The 22,658-nt window shown below is 49.0% G+C and overlaps 1 protein-coding gene across 3 annotated transcripts in view; it reads left to right on the top strand.

The window, feature by feature from the left end:
* The window catches only part of LOC119953757 (alpha-1,6-mannosylglycoprotein 6-beta-N-acetylglucosaminyltransferase B-like), a 1,231,367-nt gene that overhangs the window by 207,530 nt on the left and 1,001,179 nt on the right, over positions 1-22,658 (top strand). For all 3 annotated transcript variants that reach the window (XM_038778343.1, XM_038778342.1, XM_038778344.1), the window contains one exon: positions 22,165-22,303. In XM_038778343.1, coding sequence (XP_038634271.1) covers positions 22,165-22,303 — 139 coding nt within the window. The remainder of the gene's footprint in view (positions 1-22,164; positions 22,304-22,658) is intronic.

Raw genomic sequence — 22,658 nt, 5'->3', positions numbered from 1 at the left:
TTGGCCATGCTAAATTACCCCTTAATTGGAAAAAAACTAATTGGGTACTCTATTTGTTTTTAATTTTTAACTTTATTAATTCAGTGCATTTTATGGGAATACAGGAAAAAAATGAAGTCGTCAGGTAAATATACAGAAATCAAATGCAGTCCACAAAAAAACTTAGATCTGAATCTGGAAACACTGCTAATGACAGTGCCAGTCAAAGCTATTCTGCAATGCTTCTTAAGTATCTGATACACCTGAAGTTTAATGTGCAAATATAATTGTCTGAACCTTAACATGGAAAATTCTCCCTACCTCCATATATACACGATGCAAATAGATCCAAGCGACTGACCCACTTTTAGGAAGTTACTTGTTTTAAAGAATTGCATATATTCTATTATGCAAAGCAGGTCTGCACAATTGCATTTCGAAATGTATCCCAGAGGAATGCAAATGTAGCAATGGAATTAAAATCTGGCGGTTCATTACTGAGAAAACCTCCCTTTTAAAGACCTGTACAATTTAAAGCATTTCTGTATTTTGTCACTGAGTTTTATACTTTCAGGTATTGTATTTGCTGTTGCGATTTGCATTGCAACTAAATTCCAGCCTTGCAACCATTATTATTACACAACAGCAAATTTAAATGCTGGAATGGTGTCTGATCGCATTAATGAAAAGAGATTTAACACTAGTAATGTGAAGCAGACTGTCAAATATGTAAAAAAAAAAATTTATGTGGCTTCATCTAAGCCTTCAGTAATAAAGCAGCTTGGGCATAAATAAGTTTTTAAAAATTAAATGTACTCTCGACAAATAACGTGGAAAATTTTACTCTCCTGGTATTGGCCAACTGACAGAAGATGTTAGTAATAGTCCTGATAAATCTTTGTCTCAAGCCACTTAATCTTTGCAACATTTTCCGGCAAGAAATTCTATTGGCAAATACAGCTTATTTTATTTGGAATGTGGATCGGAATGATCTATTTTAAAGGTCATTTGCAAAGGACGTTGTGGTTATATGATTCATTTTTGTAAATAGTGAAACATAAAAGTCATTGAGTGATTTATCTGCCACAGTAGGTTCACGTGATTTATTGGAGTGACAATATTAACAAGTTTGATTTACTGGTGTGGGTTCAAAATTACCTTGGGAACCAATTGTTTTCAAGGATTTACACTCATTTTAAATTTGGACGTATTTTAGTAAGATTGGGAGGATGTTAGGACACAATTTGACAACAACAAAGCGGCCACATTTTGGGGGCTCACTTTCAGATAACATACACGGTGTAAACACAAGTTGATGATTTTTATTCTGCCTACCTGAACTAAATTTGAACAGAAGAAAATCCCAAAGTCAAACTAAGTTCTCACCTGTTGAATTGTGTATATAACCTGGTAAATAAACCTAATGGACCTAATAAACATTCAATCCAAACACGCCCATAATGTGTACTTATCTACTTGCCATCGTTATCATTATGTAAAAGTTCTGATCCCAACATCAACACCTAGGTATAATAGAAGGCTAAGCAAGAAAAACTAATCTGCATGATGTTTCACAGCTCCACACATTGATCATCTGCACCTCCCTCTGCCGGGGGAAAGCAGGCAACATAATCAAAGACCTCTCCCACCCTGCTTACTCATTCTTCCAACTTCTTCCATCAGGCAGGAGATACAAAAGTCTGAGAACATGCACTAACGGATTCAAAAACAGCTTCTTCTCCACTCTTACCAGACTCCTAAACAGCCCTCTTATGGACTGATGGACTAATCTGGGCCGGGATTCTCCCCTACCCGGCGGGGCGGGGGGTCCCGGCGTGTCGGAGTGCCGTGAACCACTCCGGCGTTGGGCCGCCCCAAAGGTGCGGAATTCTCTGCACCTTTAGGGCACAAGCCTCACATTGAGGGTCTAGGCCCGCGCCGGAGTGGTTCCCACTCCGCTGGCTGGCGTGAATAGCCTTTGGCGCCACGCCAGTCGGGGCCGAAAGGACTTCGCCGGCCGGCGTAAGTCCACACATGCGCCGGTGCGTCAGCGGCTGCTGACGACATACCGGCGCATGCGCAGGGGAGGGGGTCTGTTCCGCCTCCGCCATGGTGAAGGCCATGGCGGGGGCGGAAGAAAAAGAGTGCCCCCACGGCACAGGCCCGCCCACCGATCGGTGGGCCCCGATCGCGGGCCAGGCTACTGCGGGGGCACCCCCGGGGTCAGATCGCCCCTCGCCCCCCCCCCAGGACCCCGGAGCCCGCCCGCGCCGCCAATCCCACCGGTAAGAGAGGTGGTTCAAACCATGCCGGCGGGAGAGGCCTGTCAGCTGCGGGACTTCGGCCCATCGCGGGCCGGAGAATCACCGCGGGGTCCCGCCAACCGGCACGGCCCAATTCCCACCCCGCCAAATCCCGGGGGGCGGAGAATTCGGGACACGGCGGGGACGGGATTGACCAGGGGGACCAATTCTTTCGAGCACAGCATCTTCAGTTCCATAGATCCTCCAGGAGCATCAATTCCATAAATATTCAAAAGCCTGTTTATTGATCATGCTACTCCTACTTGGTATGTCCAAGAAGACCCGGTGGGTCAGAGAATTCCGCCCCTGATCTCTTCACACATCTTCTCTACTGTGTAGCACTACACTCCTGTATGCTTCACCCGATGCCTGTGTCTCTGTATTGGCATTGTGTATTTTATGTTTGCCCTATTGTGTATTTTCTTTTCACGTAGGGAATGATCGGTTTGAGCTGCATGCAGAACAATACTGTTCACTGTACCTTGGTACACGTGACAATAAACCAATCCAATCCAATCCAATAATGAAAGACAGCTTTCAATGTTGATTTAATGTTTGTGGTGGATACGAACTCGGGTGGGACCATTTTCTGCCTCGTAATGTTAAATCACAATGGGGGAGGAGGGGGGAGTCGGCTTGTCCTTTCTCCAAATCACTTTGCAATGTCTTATTCGGAGGTGGAACTGGTAGTAGTCCAGATAACAATAACTGTCCATTAACCATACAGTGATCATTGGTCCCACAACACGATAGCAATCTGTCCCTGCCTCCTGTTATGAAAATGAGCCCATTTTCTGAATTTGGGTCAGAATTAGGTGAAATGAATGGTGGAAGTCCTATGCCATTGCTCTTCCTGCACCAGAAGAGACCTCTCATATTTTCTAAGCATACATTTTTTGTGACGCATTTGAATTCTAAATTAATTTACATAAACCGAGGTCCTGGTTTAGCACAGTGGGCTAAATAGCTGGTTTGCAAAGCAGAACAATGCCAGCAGTGCAGGTTGAATTCCCGTACCGGCCTCCCCAAACAGGCGTCGGAATGTGGCGACTAGGGGCTTTTCATTGAAGCCTACTTGTGACAATAAGCGATTATTATTATTATTATTATTATTATTAATAAGATAAAAGTGTCAATTTGCGTAGCCCCAATTTTCTTATGCTTATGGTGTGCAGGATTGATTGTGTTGGGTGCTGATCAGAATATCTGTCTTTTCTGAATGATGATTTCAGCCATAATGATGCGACATCCGGAACAGGAATGTGCGACCCACATTAGAGTATGTTAATTATTTAAAATTGGGTCACTCACTGAACATCACAGGCATGGATGAACCTCCCCTCCACATTATGCTTCTCACTCACATGAAATGGGTTTCTGGCTGGCTCTGGGTGTGGTTCCCTCAATGTATCTTCAAGCTAATTTTCTGTGTTTCGCCGAATATTGGATTGCCGTTTGTTTGCCAGGTGACGTTACCCATTGTACATCAAAGGTCCTGCGTTTTTCTCTGTTGCTTCTCTTGAAGCCTTCAGTTTGCCAAGATCTAGTATTCTGGAGTATTTGGCAATTGTTGCTGTGGTGGTAGATGCCACAAACTATATTGGAAGAATGGAAATTTATTTGAGTATTCCCACAGCACTGCATGAATTGGATCAGGGGGGGCAATTCATTCGGGCACAGCATCTTCAGTTCCATAGATCCTCCAGGAGCATATTCAATTCCATAAATACTCAAAAGCCTGTTTATTGATCATGCTACTCCTACTTGGTATGTCCAAGAAGACTCGTCTTTGATGCCATGCAAGAGAGGCAATGAGTGAACTATGTTATATACAGCAGACTGGTCTACAGCTAATTGCCAGGATTGACATGACTCTTCCTATAGCTGTTAAAGTCGACCATATTACGCTGCTCCAGCAAAGGCTCCTTCCAGGCCACTCTGCGTACCTCTCCCAGATAAGCCAATATGAAGGCTGTTCATATATGAGGTAAATGACTGATGATATGTTTGAAATGAAAAAAATGTTAATACAGAAAGAAAATGCTGCAGCTACTGGAAGTCTGAAATAAACAGAAATAATCTTAGAAATATTGTCCAGGTCGGCAGTATTGGTGGAGAGAAACAAAGTTATTTAAGGTTGATGATCTTTCAAGTTAGAAGTTTAACAGGCTTGAAGAAAATAAAGAGCAAGACAAAACTGTGATTCACTTGCACTTCTTTCAGTTCAGTATTCTTTATTTGCTGCTCATGATACTGAACCTTTTACATTGTTGCGACTAAACTCAGGTTGGGTGATTGCTTTCCTCTTTTCAGTCTGCAAGCATTACCCCGATCATCTGGCTGTCTGTCAATTTAATCCAGTGTCCCTCTCTGACATCTCTACCCTTGGCTTCCTACGTTGATTAATAAAGCTCAACAGAAGCTTGAGGAGCAATACCTGATCTTTTGATTAGGCACTTCTACAGATGACATTGAGTTCAATAATTTCAGATCTATCTATCTGTTCTTATTTTTGTGGATGGTAGCTTTCGGCCGCTATTGTCATTTATATTCTCTCGACTTTTTATTTCCCTTTCTTTACTTGCCGCATTACAGCTCCTAGCTTGCACCATCATCCCGTTTGTCAATTAATCTCTCCTGCCTTCCAACCTATCAGACGCATTCTCTTTTGTTCTTTTCACCCTCTCAACCTGTCCCCTGTCTTTATAGTTGCTGAAACCCTAAGGGCCGGGATTCTCCAAAATCCCAGCTAAGTGTTAACGCCGGCATAAACACCGGAATGTTTTACACTAGCGTCAACGGGCCTCTTGACCCAGTGATTCAGTGCCCCACAGGGGGCCAGCATGGCACCGGAGTGCTCCACACAGCTCCGACACCGATACGCATGCGCATGATGGCCGTTTCCGTGCCGGCGCATGCACGTGGTGGCCATTTCCACGGCGGCGCCGTGCAACATGGCGTAGCGACACAGCAGGCCTGCGCGGAAGAAGTTAGGCCCCCCCAGATCGCGCTTGCCCGCCAATCAGTAGTCCCCGATCGGGGGGCTGGCCGTCGTGGAGGACCCCCGGAGTCTGATCCCCCCCCCCCCACACCAGGACGGCCACCGCAGCCATGGGTCCGAGCTCATATGTACCATATGTGAACCATGCCAGCGGAACTCAGCGGCAACTCAGCCGGTCAACCGAGGAGAATCACCGCGGGGGCCTCTTTCAACGGCCACCGAACAGCACGTGTTGACCGCACATACGACTGGCACCCTGGAGAATCGCATCCCGGCGTTGGAGCGGCGTGGCGGTGATTTTCAGCGTCAACGCTGATTCTCCGACCTGGAGAATCTCGGAGAATCCCGGCAAAGATATCTCTAACTTTTCCCAGTTTCTATGAAAGATTATCTAACTTTTCCCAGTTTCGATAAAAGATTATCGAGCTTTCTTTCTCCCCAGATGCTGCCTGGCCTGAAGCTAATAGAAAAGGTACATACTGGGTATGTTATGGCTTGGTGGGCCTCTCATGAGTCCAGGAGCATTACTTATGCAACCTGCCATCTGACCTGCTCAGACTCAACAATAATGCACACATGAGCAAAAAATGGTATCACTTCATAACTGTGCAGCAAGCAGAAAGGTCACCTTTTACATTGATGTTGTTTATCCAAAGGAGAATTATGAGGCTTTCATTCTTCAGTACTTCATGTATGTGTATTCTTTGAAAGCTGCCAGAAAGTGACCTGTGGTCATGGACGAGACGAGAATGACCATTTGCAATACTGACTTGTGCCCAATTACAGGTCCCCGAAACTCAGCAGAGTGCAGATACTCCGGCAGTGCGGTTCATGTCACTCGCAATGTTTCTGTGGAGCACAGAACAGAGATGTTAAAACAGTGGTTCTGCTCATTTGAGTGGTGGGTGGGATGTTGCTTTACAATTCAGGCAGAGTTTTAATCCTCAGTCGCTCTATAAATTTTCCCTTGAATAGAGAGGGCAGTGTGTGATCGGCCTACAGAAAGGCCTGTGGCACTCCAGCCCCATAACACGAAGATAGGGTAAAATATGACCTGAATGGGGTTGGCGTACAGACAGTTGGGTTAGAACTGAACTCTTGTGGAAAACTATTTACACCAATGGATACTTATCATTGACCAATTTTTATTCTATACTAATACCGCACGTTGCACCTCTAAGCAAATTAGGCGGGATTCTCCGACCTTGCGCCGGGTCGAAGAATCGCCGGGGAGGGGGCGTGATTCACGTGACACCATCCCGACCCCAGTCCGCCGATTCTCTGGTGACCGGAGAATCGGCGCCGTCGGCGGCTGCTCAACACAGCCCCCGGCAATTCTCTACATGCAATGGGCCGAGTGCCCGTTGAGTCCCGCCGGCATCGTTTGCGTGTGGTCCTACATGGCAGGACCTTGGCGTTCGTGTTGCGGGGGTGGCCTGGTGGGGTGGGGGGGGTGGGGGGGGGGGGTGGGGTGGGGGTGGTGGGGTGGGGGGGGGGGATCGCGATTGGGGCCTACCGATCGGTGGGCGTGCTTATCCTGGTGGGGCCATATGTCCCTCCGCACCGGGCCCCTGTAGCTCTCTGCCATGTTGCGTCGCATGCGCGAACTCGCGCCAGCGGTAGCGTGCATGCGTGGACCCGCGGCGCCTGTTCTGAAGCCGGTATCGGCAGCTGGAGCAGTGTTAGGCTCCCCAGTGCCATGCTATCCCCCTGTGCGGCGCAGGATCGCTGCTCCTCGGGGCCTGTTGACGCTGGCGTAAAACCCGCCGGCGTTTATGACGGCGTCAACACTTAGGCCCAGGATCAGAAAATCCCGCCCATTGTGCTTATTCCCTGCCCACATACAGTCTCCCCTCCTATCTTTTGCATCTACACCCAATGCTTATTTCCATTCCGAAGCTTAACGAAGAAAAATCTGTATCAAGGTCTCTATTTATTATGTGCTATTTACATCTCTAAACCTTACATCCCTTCTTTCCATAATCCATGTACTTTTAAACAGAGGACTGTGTTGAAGTGGTTCCTGAATGAGAAAATAATAGTGATGTGCAATTAGGAAAAATTGCCCTAGTGGAATGGTTGTGGCTTTGAATCCCTGTTTGTTAGTGAAAAAATATCCGTTTAAACTGGAGCCATATCTCTTGATCCCATGAATTAAAATTGCATTATGTCTCTGCTTGTGTCATTTAAATGAGCTATTCGCCTGCCTGCAGAGGCTGGGATGGTCTAGACACCAGCATTTTGGAAGTTAAAATAGCATGGGTTGGGAATGCCTAGCAACATGATGAGAGCACCCTCTCCCAACTCTGCCATTTTAACAATGAAAGGCACGGCTGAGGAGTAAGATCATCCAAAATATCCTTTTTTTTTGTCTTATCACATCGATTTTAGGCTGTCGAGAATGTTCTCCTTTACCACAATGATTGCTGCCTTCAGCTGAAATGTTTTCCCAGACTAGCAAAGATATCAAAGATGATGAGTTTCTGGCTGTGTGGTCTGCGTAAATGTCAGGGGTTGTCTGCTGTGCAGAGCCACTAAACAAGTAAGATCGGATTATAACGGCGTCACTCCGTCTGCGTCAATGTGATGTTTTTCAGAAGGATTAAAAATAAAATCTCTTTAAAAGCACCTCAAAGCACAACTCAGTAAAGGTGAAAGCCTTGATGTTATTCAAGGTGCGAGCAGCACTGTGGCAAAGTGGTTAGCACTGCTGTCTTACAGCGCCAGGGTCCCAGGTTCGATTCCGACCTCAGGTGACTGTGTGGACTTTGCACATTCTCCCCTTGTCTGCATTGGTTTCCTCCGGGTGCTTGGGTTTCCACCCACAGTCCAAAGATGTGCAAGTTAGGTTGATTGGCCATGCTAAATTGCTCTGAGTGTCCAAAAGGTTAGGTGGGCTTACGGGAATATGTGGGGGTACAGGGTCTTGGTGGAGTGCTCTTTCGGAGGGCTGGTGCCGACTCGATGGGCCAAATGGCCTCCTTCTGCACTGTAGGGATTCTATGATTCTATGAGTAGCCTGCAGGCTGAAGTTCTGAGCAGTATTCAGTCTCAACACTCTGTTCATCAAAATGGGAGAGGGGCTTCGATTGTCTGTGTACTGGGTCAGCACTGTTTTTGAGTCAAGTTAAGATATGAATTCATAGGGGCGGCACGGTTGCACTATAGTGGTTAGCATTGCTGCCAACGGCACTGATGACCCAGGCTAGAATCCCGGCCCTGGGTCACTGTCCGTGTGGAGTTTGCACATTCTCCCCATGTCTGCGTGCGTTCCACCCCCACAACACAAAGATGTGGAGGTTAGGTGGATTGGCCATGCTAAATTGCCCCTTAATTGGAAAATAAATAATTGGGTACTCTAAATTTATTTTAAAAAAAGATATAAATTCATTTCTCAACCCCAGTAGTCCAAAATATATTTAATTTGTCTGCTCATCATGGGCAAAATCCAGCTGTTAGTCCACCAAATTTTAGGAATCATGGCCGGGATTCACCGAGCCTCCGCTCCGAAATCACGCTTGGCGCAGGGGCAGAGAATGGGGTCTCAAACCCGGCGGGAGCTCAGACTCGCGGCCGTGCTGGCGTCTCATACCCACGATCGGCCCCCCTGGTGATTCTCCGCGATCGACCCGCCGAGTTCCGCTGGCATGGTTCTCGTATGGTTCCACCCGGCGGGAGCTCAGACTCGCGGCCATGCTGGAGTCCTGGTGGGAGGGGAGGGGGGATGAGTCTCTGTGGGGTGGGGGCCTCCACAACGGCCAGGCCCACGATCGGGGGCTACCAATCGGCAGACGCGCGCGATCCCGGGGAGCCTATCTTCTTCCACGCCGGCCCGCTGTGTGACTCCGCCATTGCACGGGGGCCGGCGTGAAAATGGCCGCCGTGCGCATGCGTGGACCCACGGCCGGAAGTGCAGGTCCCCATATTGGCAGCAGGAGGTGCAGAATGTACACTGGGGCCCTGCTATCCCTCTTGAAATGGAAATTCTGGAGTGATTCGCGTCCGATTTCCGGCGGGAATGGGGACGTATCCCCATTTTCGGAGAATCTCGGCCCATGTTCCTAACAAGATTTTGAACAGAGTGCGACTGATGTACCTCTACTTAAAAGACATTTGTCTGTCAATGTTATCAGTAATCGGGACTGCTATAGAATAAGCATAGAGTGAAAAATAATTGGAAGACTCTGAAGGAAAGTTGCGGAAAGCACTGGTCAATAAGTTTCCTCATTACTAAAGAGGCAAATAGTGTCTGATACTGCGGAACATTTCTGCCAGCCTTTTGAAGCTGTGCGAGTGAGAACATTTTAAAATGGTAACATCGAGGCATAAAAATCATCACATGTGACTTCAATCACCCTCAAGAAACTTTGGCTACATGGAGAGACTAGAGAAGTTGCATTTGGGAGATTTAACACGGGTGCTCAAAATTATAGTGCGTTTTGATGGAGTAGATGGGGGAAAACTGGCAGAGATATTATGGTCCCGCAATTTAAATGACTGGCGGCATCTGATAGGGGGAGACACTCAGTGGCGAGGCCATAAAATCCTGGGTACTGTTTTAAAGATAATTGGCAAAGTTTCAGGGGCAGAGGATAAGAACATTTTTTTATGCAGCAAGTTATTATGATTTGGACTCGCACTTGCGAAAGGGCAGTAGACGCAGATTCAATATCAGTTTGTCATAGGGCGCTGGATAAGAGGATAAATTGCAGGACAATGGGGAAAAGGCAGGGAAGTCGGACCAATTGGATAGACCTTCCAAAATGCATTACCTCACATTTGTCAAGATTAAACAACCATCTGCCACATCTCCAACCAATCTATATCCTGCTGTATCCTCTGATAGTCCGCATCGCTGTCCGTAATTCCACCAACCTTTGTGGCATCTGCAAACTTACTAATCAGACCGGTTATATTTTCTTCCAAATCATTTATATATACTACGAACATCAAAGGTCCCAGAACTGATCCCAGCAGATCACCATTAGTCACTGCCCTCCATTCAGAAAAGCACCCTTCCACTGCTACCCTCTGTCTTCCAAGACCGAGCCAGTTCCATCTTGCCAGCTCACATCTGATCCCGTGTGACTTCACCTTCTGTATCATCTACCATGAGGGACCTGGTCAAAGGCCTTACTATAGGCCATGTAGACAACATCCACTGCCCTACCTTAATGAATCATCTTCGTCACTTCCTCGAAAATCTCAATCACGTTAGTGATACACAACCTCCCGTTCGCAAAACCAAGCTGCCTCTCACTAATAAGTCTATTTGCTTCCAAATGGGAGTAAATCCTGTCTCGAAGAATCCTCTCCAATAATTTCCCTCTCACTTACGTAAGGCTCACCGGCCTGTAATTACCTGTATTATCCTTGCTCCCCTTCTTAAACAAAGGAACAACATTAGCTATTCTCCAGTCCTCTGGGACATCACCTGTAGCCAGTGAGGATACAAATATTCCTGTCTAGGCCCCAGCAATTTCCTCCCTTGCCTCTCTCAGTATTCTGGGCTGGTTCCCATCAGGCCCTGGGGATTTATCCACCTTAATGTTTTTCAAGACGCCCAACTCCACCTCCTTTTTGATCTCAATGTGACCCAGACTATCTACACACCCTTCTCTGGATTCATCACCCACCAAGTCCTTCTCTTTGGTGAATACTGATGCAAAGTACTCATTCACCCATTTCCGCTGATTCCATGCATAGATTCCCTCCCTTGTCCTTGAGTGGGCCAACCCTTTCTGTGACTACCCACTTGCCCTTTGTACACATCAAGGAAAAATTGCTGTAAAAAAGTACAACTACAGTACAAAATCGAACAAGGATATTGCAATGCCAACACTATCTGTAACAGATGAGGTCAATTTGTGTGCCTGCTCAAACACCATTCTACTTGCAAGAATATGCAACCAAACCCGTTGCTTAGGTTCACTTAGATGATAATTGACTGACGGGTATTAGCATTGCATCCTCTGAATTTTACTTATTGCAGCAGAGGTGTAATTCCAGCGATTATTCAAGGTGAATATTAACAGCGTTGGTGAGAAGGGCAGGTTTCAGACACAGCAATTTGTCTATTGATTCTTGATCATGAAATAATGTAATTACTATGGTGAGATGAAGTGATGTATTCGTTAAGTGCTGTAATAGCATTGAGCTTTGTTGTCCCTGCAAGTTAATGAGAGAACATATCTGACAAATGTTGGTATTGGGCAGCAATTACAGTGCTGGAGTCACTCATTTTCACACCAGTTCAGAAACCAACGCACAAAGAATTAAGACAATGTATAAATAGCATATTATAAATATTGGCACTGTTCGTGGCATGTAATGATAAACAACTGCCCCAAGGTTTACAATTGTGATTAAGAATTGTTTGCAGCCAGAAGATTATATTTTACCCACAAGGTCATCTCTGCAACTGCGAGGACACTAAAATAATGCTGTTGTTTTACTATATTTTGATCTAAATAAATCCAGTGGAAGGTGTTCACGTATAGGAATTTTTTTCCAATTAAGGGGCAATTTAGCATGCCAATTCACCTAGCCTGCACATCTTTGGGTTGTGGGGGTGAGACCCACACAGACCCACGGGAGAATGTTCAAACTCCACACGGACAGTGACCCGGGGCTGGGACTGAACGCGGGTCCTCAGCGTCGTGAGGTAGCAGTACTAACCACTGTGCTAACGTGCTGTCCTCACAGTCTTCATTGCTGATCAGATAAATATTGGACGCGATTCTCTAGCCTTGTTGCACTCGAGCGAGAGTGCTTAGCAGGGATTTGGGGTCCAACCTCAGGTGGAATGGGCCGCCATGGGGGGGTGTAAGTCTACTTTGGGCAGGGAAAGGGAGGGGGAGTGCTGGGTGAGCAACTGCGCACAACTCCGCCATGCCAACCCCTGGATTGTGTGTACCTGTTATGGGGCCAACCCTTGTCCTTGTCCATCCGCCCCATCGACCACCCATAAGATGCCACCGACTGCTGAGGCCTCTGGCCATGCTGCTGAAGACGATTGTTAAATTGGCAATCGTACTTAAGTGAGCACCATGCCAAGTGGATTCCCGTGGGTAGGCGGGCCATGTAGCATGTGAGAGTCATGGTCTAGCATCCCAATCAGACCATGATGCCTGGACACTGTGCCTGAACACTGCGGGAGCCAACATCACACACATACCAGTCGAGATCTGGGCCCCAGCACCAGGGACATGCCCATGACCGGAGGGTGGATGAGTGCAATGAGGAGGGGGCCAGCGCCCGGTCCAAGTAGCGTTATGTGCGGATGCCAGAGGTACAGAGTCTGGGGTCCATAGAGAGCCCCCCCCCCCCCCCCCCGCAGACGGGTGCGCATGGGCAGGGAGTTCTGGACATGGGGGAGGGGGGATGGGAATTCAATGGGGAAATGGAGGTCGTGGGGTGGGAGACACCGCTGTTTGTCAGTCTCACACCCTCTCCCAATTCCTTACACCTATTGAACTGTATGAACGGTATTTTGGACCCCACAGAACAGGCCCTAGTGGTGCTGCTGGTAGGTCAGCTGCCAAGCGCCAGAGACTGCGGCTTGAGGTGGTGGCCCATGTGCTAGACCTGCCCCGCTCCCTGAGGACCTGCCTACCCATCAGGCCAGGGTGAAACCCAGAGGGGGAGGCCCACAATGGCCCACGGCGTACAAGCGTCACTGGTTGTTCGAGCAGCTACGGACAGAGCATGGTGCAGGACACTCCGCATCAACAAGGAGATGGTGCGGCACCTATACCATGTCCTCCCGGACCTGGCACCATGCGGAGAAGGAGGACACCCGCTCTCAGTAGCTTTGAAGGTCACGACAGCCCTGAACCTTTAAGACTCGGGATCATTCCAGGGCTCAAGCGGGGACTTGTGCAACATCTTGCCGACCACAGCCCACAGGCACATCTGACAAGTCACAGATGACCTGTTTGCCCGGGTGGAAAACTACATCAATGTTGACACAGACCAAACCCAACAAGATGCCCGGATTCTCCACCATCTCCGGGTTGCCCCACATCCAGTGGCTAATAGATTATATGCATGTCTCCTTGCGTGAAGGATGTCCGACTGGCTCCTGGGGGAAAAGAGGTACCTGCAGAGGACCTGGCTAATGACGCCAGTATGGAGGCCGGAGATATAACGAGGCCCATGTTACCACCCGAGCTGCCATTGAGCGGTGCATCAGGCTGCTTAAAAGGCGCTTACGATACTTTGACCGCTCTGGTGGTGCCCTGCAGTACACCCTAACGGACGTACTGCTCTGTGGTGATCTGCTGTGTCCTCCACAACCTGGCACTGAGCGGGCCGATGTGCTGGAGATGGGGGATGAGGAACATGTGACCACCTCCGAGGAGGAGAAGGATCAGAACAAGGACGAGGATAATGAGGCGGCGCCGTACCAGCAGGGGCAGGAGGACGATCCCGAAAAGGAACAAAGGGACCAACCAGAGGCTGCGCGACAGGCTGCAATAGTGAGGGTCTGCCAAGCCCGGAGGGCCAGGGCGGCCCTCATGCTCGCCCGCTTCACATAAAACGTGGCCTGGTCCACCATCCCCACCCCCTCACCCTATTTCCCACCCTCCAAGGTTCCTTGTTACATCACTCCAGGCTTCTGGGTCGGCACTGTCAGCGGATCACTGTCGAGGACAGGAGAGGGGGGGGGGGGGGTGATGATAACCTGCAGAGAGCTCAGCACTGTTGCTCCTCAATTTATGCCATAATCTGACTCTTGCCTGTTTACTGAAAACTCACTCACACCCATCACCTACACACGGTGCAGCCGGGTGCGGGGGGGGGGGGGGGGGGGGGGGGGGGGGGGGGTCGGGACGGGTCATGCCTGGAGAGATGGGTCAAGGGTTTGGAGGTTGGCGTCATTCTGGTTGGGTGAAGGGTTTTTAATGTGTCAGAAGTGTCCAACAATGCCCCACTGTCCCCACCACACCTTCACCCCACTTCAACCCCTAACTACCACCCCTTCCCCCCCCTCCCCAGTGCCCTCTCAGTGATCCTCAACGAGCTTTGCCTTCCTTGCTTTCCCACTACATCTAGGTGTGTCCCCAGGATGCACATCAGATGTGGAGGAAGTCAGCTATTTACCACGTCCCGTGTCCGTCGATACCCCCAGTGGGTGTCATCTGGGGGCTCTGGGATCGGAGGGCCCTGATGTACTTGGCGGCAGCACATTCACAGCCATGCCACCCTGTCCCGTGTGCTGACTGCGGGGTGCAGCATCGTCAGAGGAGTGGAACTTGGGGGAGCTGGTGGCCACCATATCCACTGCAAGGGACGGGTCTGGGTTGGCACCATGTGCCTCCTCCTCCTGGTTGGTGCTGATAGGGCCTTGGGGTTTAACTTGGGACAAAGTGGCAGGTGGATTGAGCCCCAGCTGCCCCTGCGCCATCTGCCCCTGCCAGCCCTGGCGGCTCCCCAATGTTTGCAGCATAGTGTCGACACCCTCGTCAATGCTCTGCAGTGACTGGGCCATCCCCTGCATTGCCTTGGCAATGCATACCTATGACTGGGACCAGCTCTACAGTGCCTCGCTCATTTCCATCTGAATCTGGGACACGTCCCGCAGCACCTCATCAAGATCAGCCTCGTCCTGGGTCACATCCCCCAGCGAATCAGACATTCTGTCGAGGCCCTCAGCCATGGACGCCGCCAATTGTGCCACGCCTTGGACACCTCCACTAATATTGCTGATGTCGTGCACCAGGCTCTTCACTGCGGCCGCCACTGTAGCAGTGTTGACGTTGGTGCCACGGATTGCCGGCATCATTTCCTATGCCCATAGCCTCTGGGACTCCCCCAATCGGCTATCGAGCCACCGGAGTGTCACTGACATCTCCCTCTGAATGTCCCAGCTGCTCCCTAACATCTCCATCAGCTCTGGGGTAGCCTGGTCCTTGGGCTAACATCTGGCTGGGACCCAGCTGGGTCCTGGGATCCAGCAGGCCTCTGACTGCTGTCTCGCCTGGGCATTACTGACTCCACCTGATGTGCATCAGCAGCTGTGTGGTGCTCACCAGATTGTGCCCCAGAAACCTAACCACTAATATTGCCCCACAGAGGTGTGTCTATCTGTGCTGTGGAGGGTGGAGATTACAACTGTGACGTGTCAATTGTGGCATCCTCAGAGCTCTCCTCTGAGGTGGTCTCATGGGAGACAGAGGAGGGGGCCCACCCTGGATTGGCCAGCGCTGTTAGCTGGAGGCCCTGCGGGAGAATGGACACGTGGTCAGTGGGAGGGATGAGTCAGTCTTTATGGCATTGACAACTCACATGTGTAAGGACATTGGGAGGGGCCCTGTGGATCCTTACCTCAGTGGCGTGCGGTGACCTCCGCGTTGGTGACTCCTCTGATCTTGGCCATCCCCGTAACTTCCAGGGCCCGTTCCTTGAAGGTCGTGAGAATTCCTGTGTTCGGGACACTCTGACACTCTGTGCCCTCTCCCAGCAATTGTGGGAGATCTTCTCCTGTGGAGACAGAAGGCATTGTTAACTGCACATGCAATTCACAGTGGTTCGAGGGAAGGGTGGTGGTGAAGGGAGGGGTTAAAGGGAGGGGAGTGAACAGGGTGTTGGGTGGCACACGGAGGGTCATGGAGGCTGCTCGCGTGGGGGCGGAAAAGCGGGGGGGAGCATTGGGGGGAGGTGAGGGTATTAACTCAATTGTGCTGCCCGGTATAGGTTGTTGAACTTCTTGTGGCACTGGAGGCCAGCCCTCCTGGTCACGCTGCCCGTGCTGATGGCCACTGCCACTTCGTCCCAGGCAGCACTGGCTGCCCTGTGGCTCATCCTCCAGGGTACTCCTGGGGACAGGACATCCCTCCTGGCCTCAACCTCATTTAGGAGCCTCAACCAGGTCCATGTCTCCAAACCTTGGGGTCGGGTGTCTCAGCACCATGGCTGTGCGCTGAGTGGGGTAGGCTGCACAAGTGCTGTTTAAGTGCCACTCGACCTCGTTCGCAGGAGACTGGTGACCGTGGCCGCGGTGAATCGGCTGACGAGCCTTCTTTTGCAGCATGAAGCCCCTGGGGCCTTGTTAAGTGGACCAATTAATGTTGTATTGCATTGCCAGCCTGGCTAGGCTGAGGCCGGGAAGCTCGCGACAGTTCCTGCTCGCTGCCACACTTAGAAATCTTTCCGGAGAATCGCGCCCATTATGTAGCTTTGTTATTTTGACAAGTGAATTTGATTTTGTTGCTGCCGTAACTTAATTTTATTTCATTTTTCTGCCATTGAGAGCTCTGAATATAATCCCTTCTCTGGTGAGAAAGATACATTCTTTATCCAGTATGCAAGTTCCCTGAATCGTGCAGCATTCTGACTTGAGACTGTACTGCCATTGCTTCACTATTGCTGTGAAAATACTGGGCCGGGATTCTCCGAGCCCGCGCCGGGTCGGAGAATCGCCGGTGAGGCCAGAAAATCCCACCATGCCACTCCGATGCCAGAACCCGATTCTCCGCCAACCGGAGAATCGGCGGCAGTCGCGCGTGCGCGCACGTTGGACGCGTCGCCAGTCGGGGGCCATTGAAAACAGCCCCTGCGGCAATTCTCCATGATCGACCGGCTGAGTTCCTGCCAAGTTCCGCTGGCGTGACTCCAACCTGGTTCCTCCCGGAGGGAGCGTGTACCCGCGGCCGCACTGGCCATCCGGTGGAGCGGTGGGGGGGATGGGATGAGACTCCGGTGGGGGGCCTCCATGACGGCCAGGCCCGCGATCAGGGGCTACCGATTAGTGGGCGCGCATGATCCGGGGAGGGGCCTACCTTCTTCCGCGCTGGGCCGCTGTGTCACTACGCCATGTTGCGCGGCGCCGGCGTGGAAACAGCTACCACATGCATGCACCGGCACGGAAACAGCCGGCGCGCACTGATCAGTGCCAGCAGTGCTGGGCCACGTATTGGTGCCGGAGCTGCGTGCAGCACTCCAGCGCCATGCTGGCCCCCTGTGAGCCACTGAATCGCTGGGCCAAGAGGCCCATTGATGCTGTCATGAAACACTCCGGTGTTTACGCCAGAGTCAACACCCAGCCCGGATTTTGGAGAATCTCGGCCCAGTCCCTACCTAAGAGCACTATGGGTGTACCTACATCACATGGACTGCAGCAACTCACGAAGGCAGCTCATCAACACTTCCTGAAGGACAATTAGGGATGGGCAATACATGCCAGCCTAGCCAGTGACGCCTATATCCCCTGAACGAGTAAATTTAACAAATGCTTTCTACTTAATATGCGTGATAATGCACATATGGAAGAATTTAGTAACTGGGCAAATATTATTTGCGAGAGGCCACCCTCTTTTAATGGATCTCCATTAAAGGGCATGCATTTGGAACATACAAGGACAAAGATGAAGCTCATCCCTCTACTGCATTAACTCATTGTGACATCTAATTTATTTGGAATAACGCTGATGATTTTTCTACTAACTTGATTGATGGATTATTCTAAACGTTGATCACATTTGTTCAGATATGTGCATTCAACACTTACTTTTATTTCCACTAATTTCCTCTTATCCTCACGGGTCACACTTAATGGATAGTTCTGTTTACATACAACGGTATAGTGAAGTCAAGTGCGGGCGCCAGATGAAAAAGAAAAAAATGTTTTAATCATGTATACTGATCAACGTTTACGTTAATTTAGCCAGAGGCTCAAGTGGTGCCAACTGACAGACCTTAGCGAGTTTGAAGTTTAGATTCCTTTACGGTAAATCACTTGCAGCAGCGAACTTAAATCAGCAGATTTTTTCATCATGCACTTTGATTTAACGTTCACATATAGCAACTCCAAACTGATGTGCCCGCATTCTACTCTCCTGTATTCCATTAAATGTTACAAGCATGCACCAACCTGTGCTGGAATCATGTTGTACAATAGGAATGTACACCAATAGCTCTTGCAAAACATAGATGAGATGTGATTCCTGTTTAGCTGCTGGCGAGCCACTGTGGAATCGTTCAAATTTATATAGCAGTACATTTCTGGTTTGTCATATATTTATTTGCGACTGAAGCTTGTTCAGCAACATACGCTGAAGTCTGAAATCGTTGTGATTTTTAGTTTAATTTCTGAATCTAAAATGATGTTTTATAGAGTGAGCATTGATTTAAAAAAAGTTTTTTTTCATAAATTCTCAGTTTGAGCAGATTCTGAGGCTTAAATGTTTCTGTCGATGTGCTGCAGCTGAACATCACGTTATCTTGCTTCAGCAGGGGTTAGAATAATCAATATCGCAGCACCCTTGTGTCCAGCACATGCATTTGCAAACATAGGAAACAAGACAAATTTGGAATTTTCAAGTGATTTATTTTGTTCAAGGTTACTTGGGTTATGGAGTCACAAGCTTGGATATTAAGAAGGGCTTGTTACATGGGTTGGGGCGTAGTTCTGAACCTTGTCCTGGATAGGATCTCTGCCTGGAGGCTAGCTCGATTCATAGGCCTGGCTTCCAATCAGATGCAGAGCATTTCGGGAGGGTGCAGGATTAGACAATGGTGGTGGTGTCTGATCTTCGATCCCTGGGGTATATCTGAGGGGGAGGCTAAGCCCTGTGGTGGGAGGATGGTGACGAGGCTTTCTATCAGTGCCTCATGGTGTGGGAGGAGCCAATGCCAATCCTGGGGATGGGTGTTCACTCCTGGGTGGGGGTGGGAGCATGGCTTCCCATATGGTGGGGGCAGGGTTGGTGATTAAGGATGATCCCCAATCCAGGTGGAGTAGGAGCTGATCCTGGGATTGGCATTTGATCCTGGGGGGGGAAAGGGGCATCCATTTTGCATGGGTGTCACGCCCCGATCTTGGTGGGGATGGTTTCAAATCCCAAACTTTGATGGGAGATTCCATGGACTGCAGCAAGATGGCGCCAGACCGTGGCAACTCTCTGCGAGCTCTCCCTAACAGATCCACTTTTTACTTATCTTATAATTGTTCTAATCTTTTAAAATTTAATTCTGAGACTAGCATTATTACTAACCTTTCTTTTTTTATCCAACTTTGCAGGTTTGCACCCGATGCCGGTGTTATGTAGTTACATTGTGTACCTTGTATTGCCCTATTATGTATTTTCTTTTATTTCCTTTTCTTTTCATGTACTTAATGATCTGTTGAGCTGCTCGCAGAAAAATAATTTTCACTGTACCTCGGTACACGTGACAATAAACAAAATCCATCCCCAACCCCCGTGGGTCTTTGCATGAGGTGGGGAGCATTTAATGCGGGGGGAGTTTGAGAGACCGGGAGAACGACTCTACTTGTCCAGGCCCACAGGGAATGCTGGAAAGGCACATTTTTCCCAAAGTTATTTTCACTTTCCTTCAGCTTTCTAGTTTCTTGTGAAATTCAGTCGGCCACAATCAAACCTGCAAATCAGGTTAACTCAGAGGCTGTTGGCTTCATTAAAATATTGAAATTGTTAAGCTGCCTCCAGGGAGAAGATTGGCTGATGAGTACTTGTATGACCTCTGTTATACATGAGGTGGATTGAAGGTGCATGGGGTCAGGTTTGAAATTTAAACATTTTCAATCCCTGAGGTGAGCCCAACCTACCAGTTTCTGGATAGTAAAATCCAGTTTTTAAAAAATAAATTTAGAGTACCCAATTAATTTTTAACCAATTAAGGGGCAATTTAGCGTGGCCAATCCACCTACCCTGCGCATTTTTGGGATGTGAGGGTGAAATCCACGCACGGTAGCATGGTGGTTAGCATAAATGCTTCACAGCTCCAGGGTCCCAGGTTCAGTTCCCGGCTGGGTCACTGTCTGTGCGGAGTCCCCCCCGTGTGTGCGTGGGTTTCCTCCGGGTGCTCCGGTTTCCTCCCACAGTCCAAAGATGTGCGGGTTAGGTGGATTGGCCATGCTAAATTGCCCGTAGTGTCCTAATAAAAGTAAGGTTAAGGGGGGGGGGTTGTTGGGTTACGGGTATGGGGTGGATATGTGGGTTTGAGTAGGGTGTTCATTGCTCGGCACAACATCGAGGGCCGAAGGGCCTGTTCTGTACTGTACTGTTCTATGTTCTATGTTCTAATACGGGCAGAATGTGAAAATCCTGTTTATAGAACTAAGCGCAGGAAGGAGGAGATCATTTAGTCCATCATGTTCGTGCTGGGCCGTTGAAAGAGCTATTCCTTAATCGTACTCCGGTATTCTTGCCCCATTACCCTGCAAATCTTTCCTTTTTAAGAAGAGATTCAATTTATATTTTTGAATGTTGCTGTTGAGTCTGCCTCCACTATGCTTTCAGACAGTCCATTCTGAATCATAACCACTTGCTGAGTAAAAATAAATACCCTCTTCACCCTCTGACTTTTTTGGTCAGTTACTTTACATCTTTCTCCTCAGGTCATCGGCCCTCATTCCCACAACAACAGTTTCAAATGTAATGCAAAATAGGCCAGTTTTGAACTTTCCTTTCTTGGTTGATAGAAATGTGTATTTTTTTGAGGGTAACTATCAGGGAAATTTTATGGGGGTCCAATTTTTTACATAGAATTTAGGACTGTGGGAGGAAACCGGAGCACCCGGAGGAAACCCACGCAGACACGGGGAGGATGTGCAGACTCCGCACAGACAGTGACCCAAGCCGGAATCGAACCTGGGACCCTGGAGCTGTGAAGCGATTGTGCTATCCACAATGCTACCATGCTGCCCTAAAATTTATCCAGAAGAGCCCCATCCCAAAACCCACCCAGCCAAAAAGGGAACTCCAGTTGCCCTGCAGTGAAAATATGCCGGAGACGGCGAGGGGGGCAGTGTAATCTGGGTCAGAGTGGGACTTCAGCGACAGGGACTCCAGCCCTTGAGAGCTACTGGCTAATTTGACTGATCAGCAGCCTTGTAGGCCCAGCAGTGCCAGGAACAAGTATTGGCGAATACTGGGACTACAAGCAGCCCCGAGAGACCAGGTTGTCATGGATTCTGGAGTTAGTGAAGTCTGGGGGTTGGAACAGGTACAATTGGCAGGCCCCACTGAGGAATGTGAGGTGGGGGGTCAAGTTTTAGAGTCCGGCGGAAGGGATAAAGGGGGAGGGCAGCATGATCTTGGGGTGTGTGCCCCCGATGAGCACAGGGGATCCCACCGAAGGAGATAACCGCCTTCCTGTCCACCAACAGCCATCTAATGCCAACTAAGGGCAGCACGGTAGCACATGTGGCTAGCACTGTGGCTTCACAGCACCAGGGTCCCAGGTTCGATTCCCTGCTGGGTCATTGCCTTTGCGGAGTCTGCATATTCTCCCCGTGTCTGCATGGGTTTCCTCCGGGAGCTCCGGTTTCCTCCCACAGTCCAAAGACGTGTAGGTTAGGTGGATGGGCCATGCTAAATTGCCCTTAGTATCTCAAAAGGTTGGGAGGGGTTATTGGGTTATGGGGATAGAGTGGAAGTGAGGGCTTAAATGAGTCAGTGCAGACTCGATGGGCTGAATGGCCTCCTTCAGCACATCAGCACTGTATGTTCTATGTTCTAATGCAAGCAGCCAGGCTGCTCTCCGTTCCTCTTCCTTCTCCCAAAGACTGAAAAACTGTGGCAGAAGTGGGTTGAGGCCCTTAAGTCGCTGTTAATTGGCGGCTTAAGGGCCTCAATTGACATAAGTGTACGTGGGCTGCCCGATGCCTTTCTCGCCCCACGGTAAATGCCAGACAGGGTTGGGATGAGCAGGAAGGTGGCGGGCTAGCCACTGGTTTTATTTTATGTGCCCCCCCACCTTCAAATATGGTCACAAAGTGCTGGACAATTCACCTTCATGATGCCTAAATCCTATTTTCCAGCATAGCCTTACGAATGTTTCTGTATGACATGTGCTTAACTTTCACTGCCTAGTTGCATTATTGTACTGATAAAGAGATTTTTCGTGCATTTCTAGGAATTGGGTTAGAGTCACGCGTGCTGAGGAAAATGACAGATATGCTGGAAATAATCGCGAAGCGGATGGAGCCACTGGCAAAACTGGAAAATGTGAGCGACTTCAGAAAGTTGGAGGAACTCAGCTCTGCTTTAAATCAGTAAGTTTGAACATAAAGTGAACTATATTAACAGCTTGCCTATTTTGATATGACTATTGCCTCACTGCTACATGCCAGCTAGCGTTCTTAAAACATGCATCCCAGCATGCCGCTCAAAGATAAGTTGCAAATACAGGCTTATATTTATGATTCAGTCCTTTAATAATGCCCAAACAAATCTGTAGTGTACCCAGATCAATTGTAATTTATCAATGTTTGTTACCATTACGGTAAAACAAGCAATTTCACAGAAATTGAATATTTAGCTTTTGGGTATTTTAGAAACATATACAAGAAATTATGATCCTGTTTCTATGAAAATTAGATTCCCATTAAGTGAACATTTCCATCAGAA

This window comes from Scyliorhinus canicula, chromosome 18 (genome assembly GCF_902713615.1).
Source record: "Scyliorhinus canicula chromosome 18, sScyCan1.1, whole genome shotgun sequence".
NCBI lineage: Eukaryota > Metazoa > Chordata > Chondrichthyes > Carcharhiniformes > Scyliorhinidae > Scyliorhinus > Scyliorhinus canicula.
The sequence above is the reverse complement of the archived record's forward strand: the minus strand, read 5'-3'. Positions and strand labels throughout refer to the sequence as shown.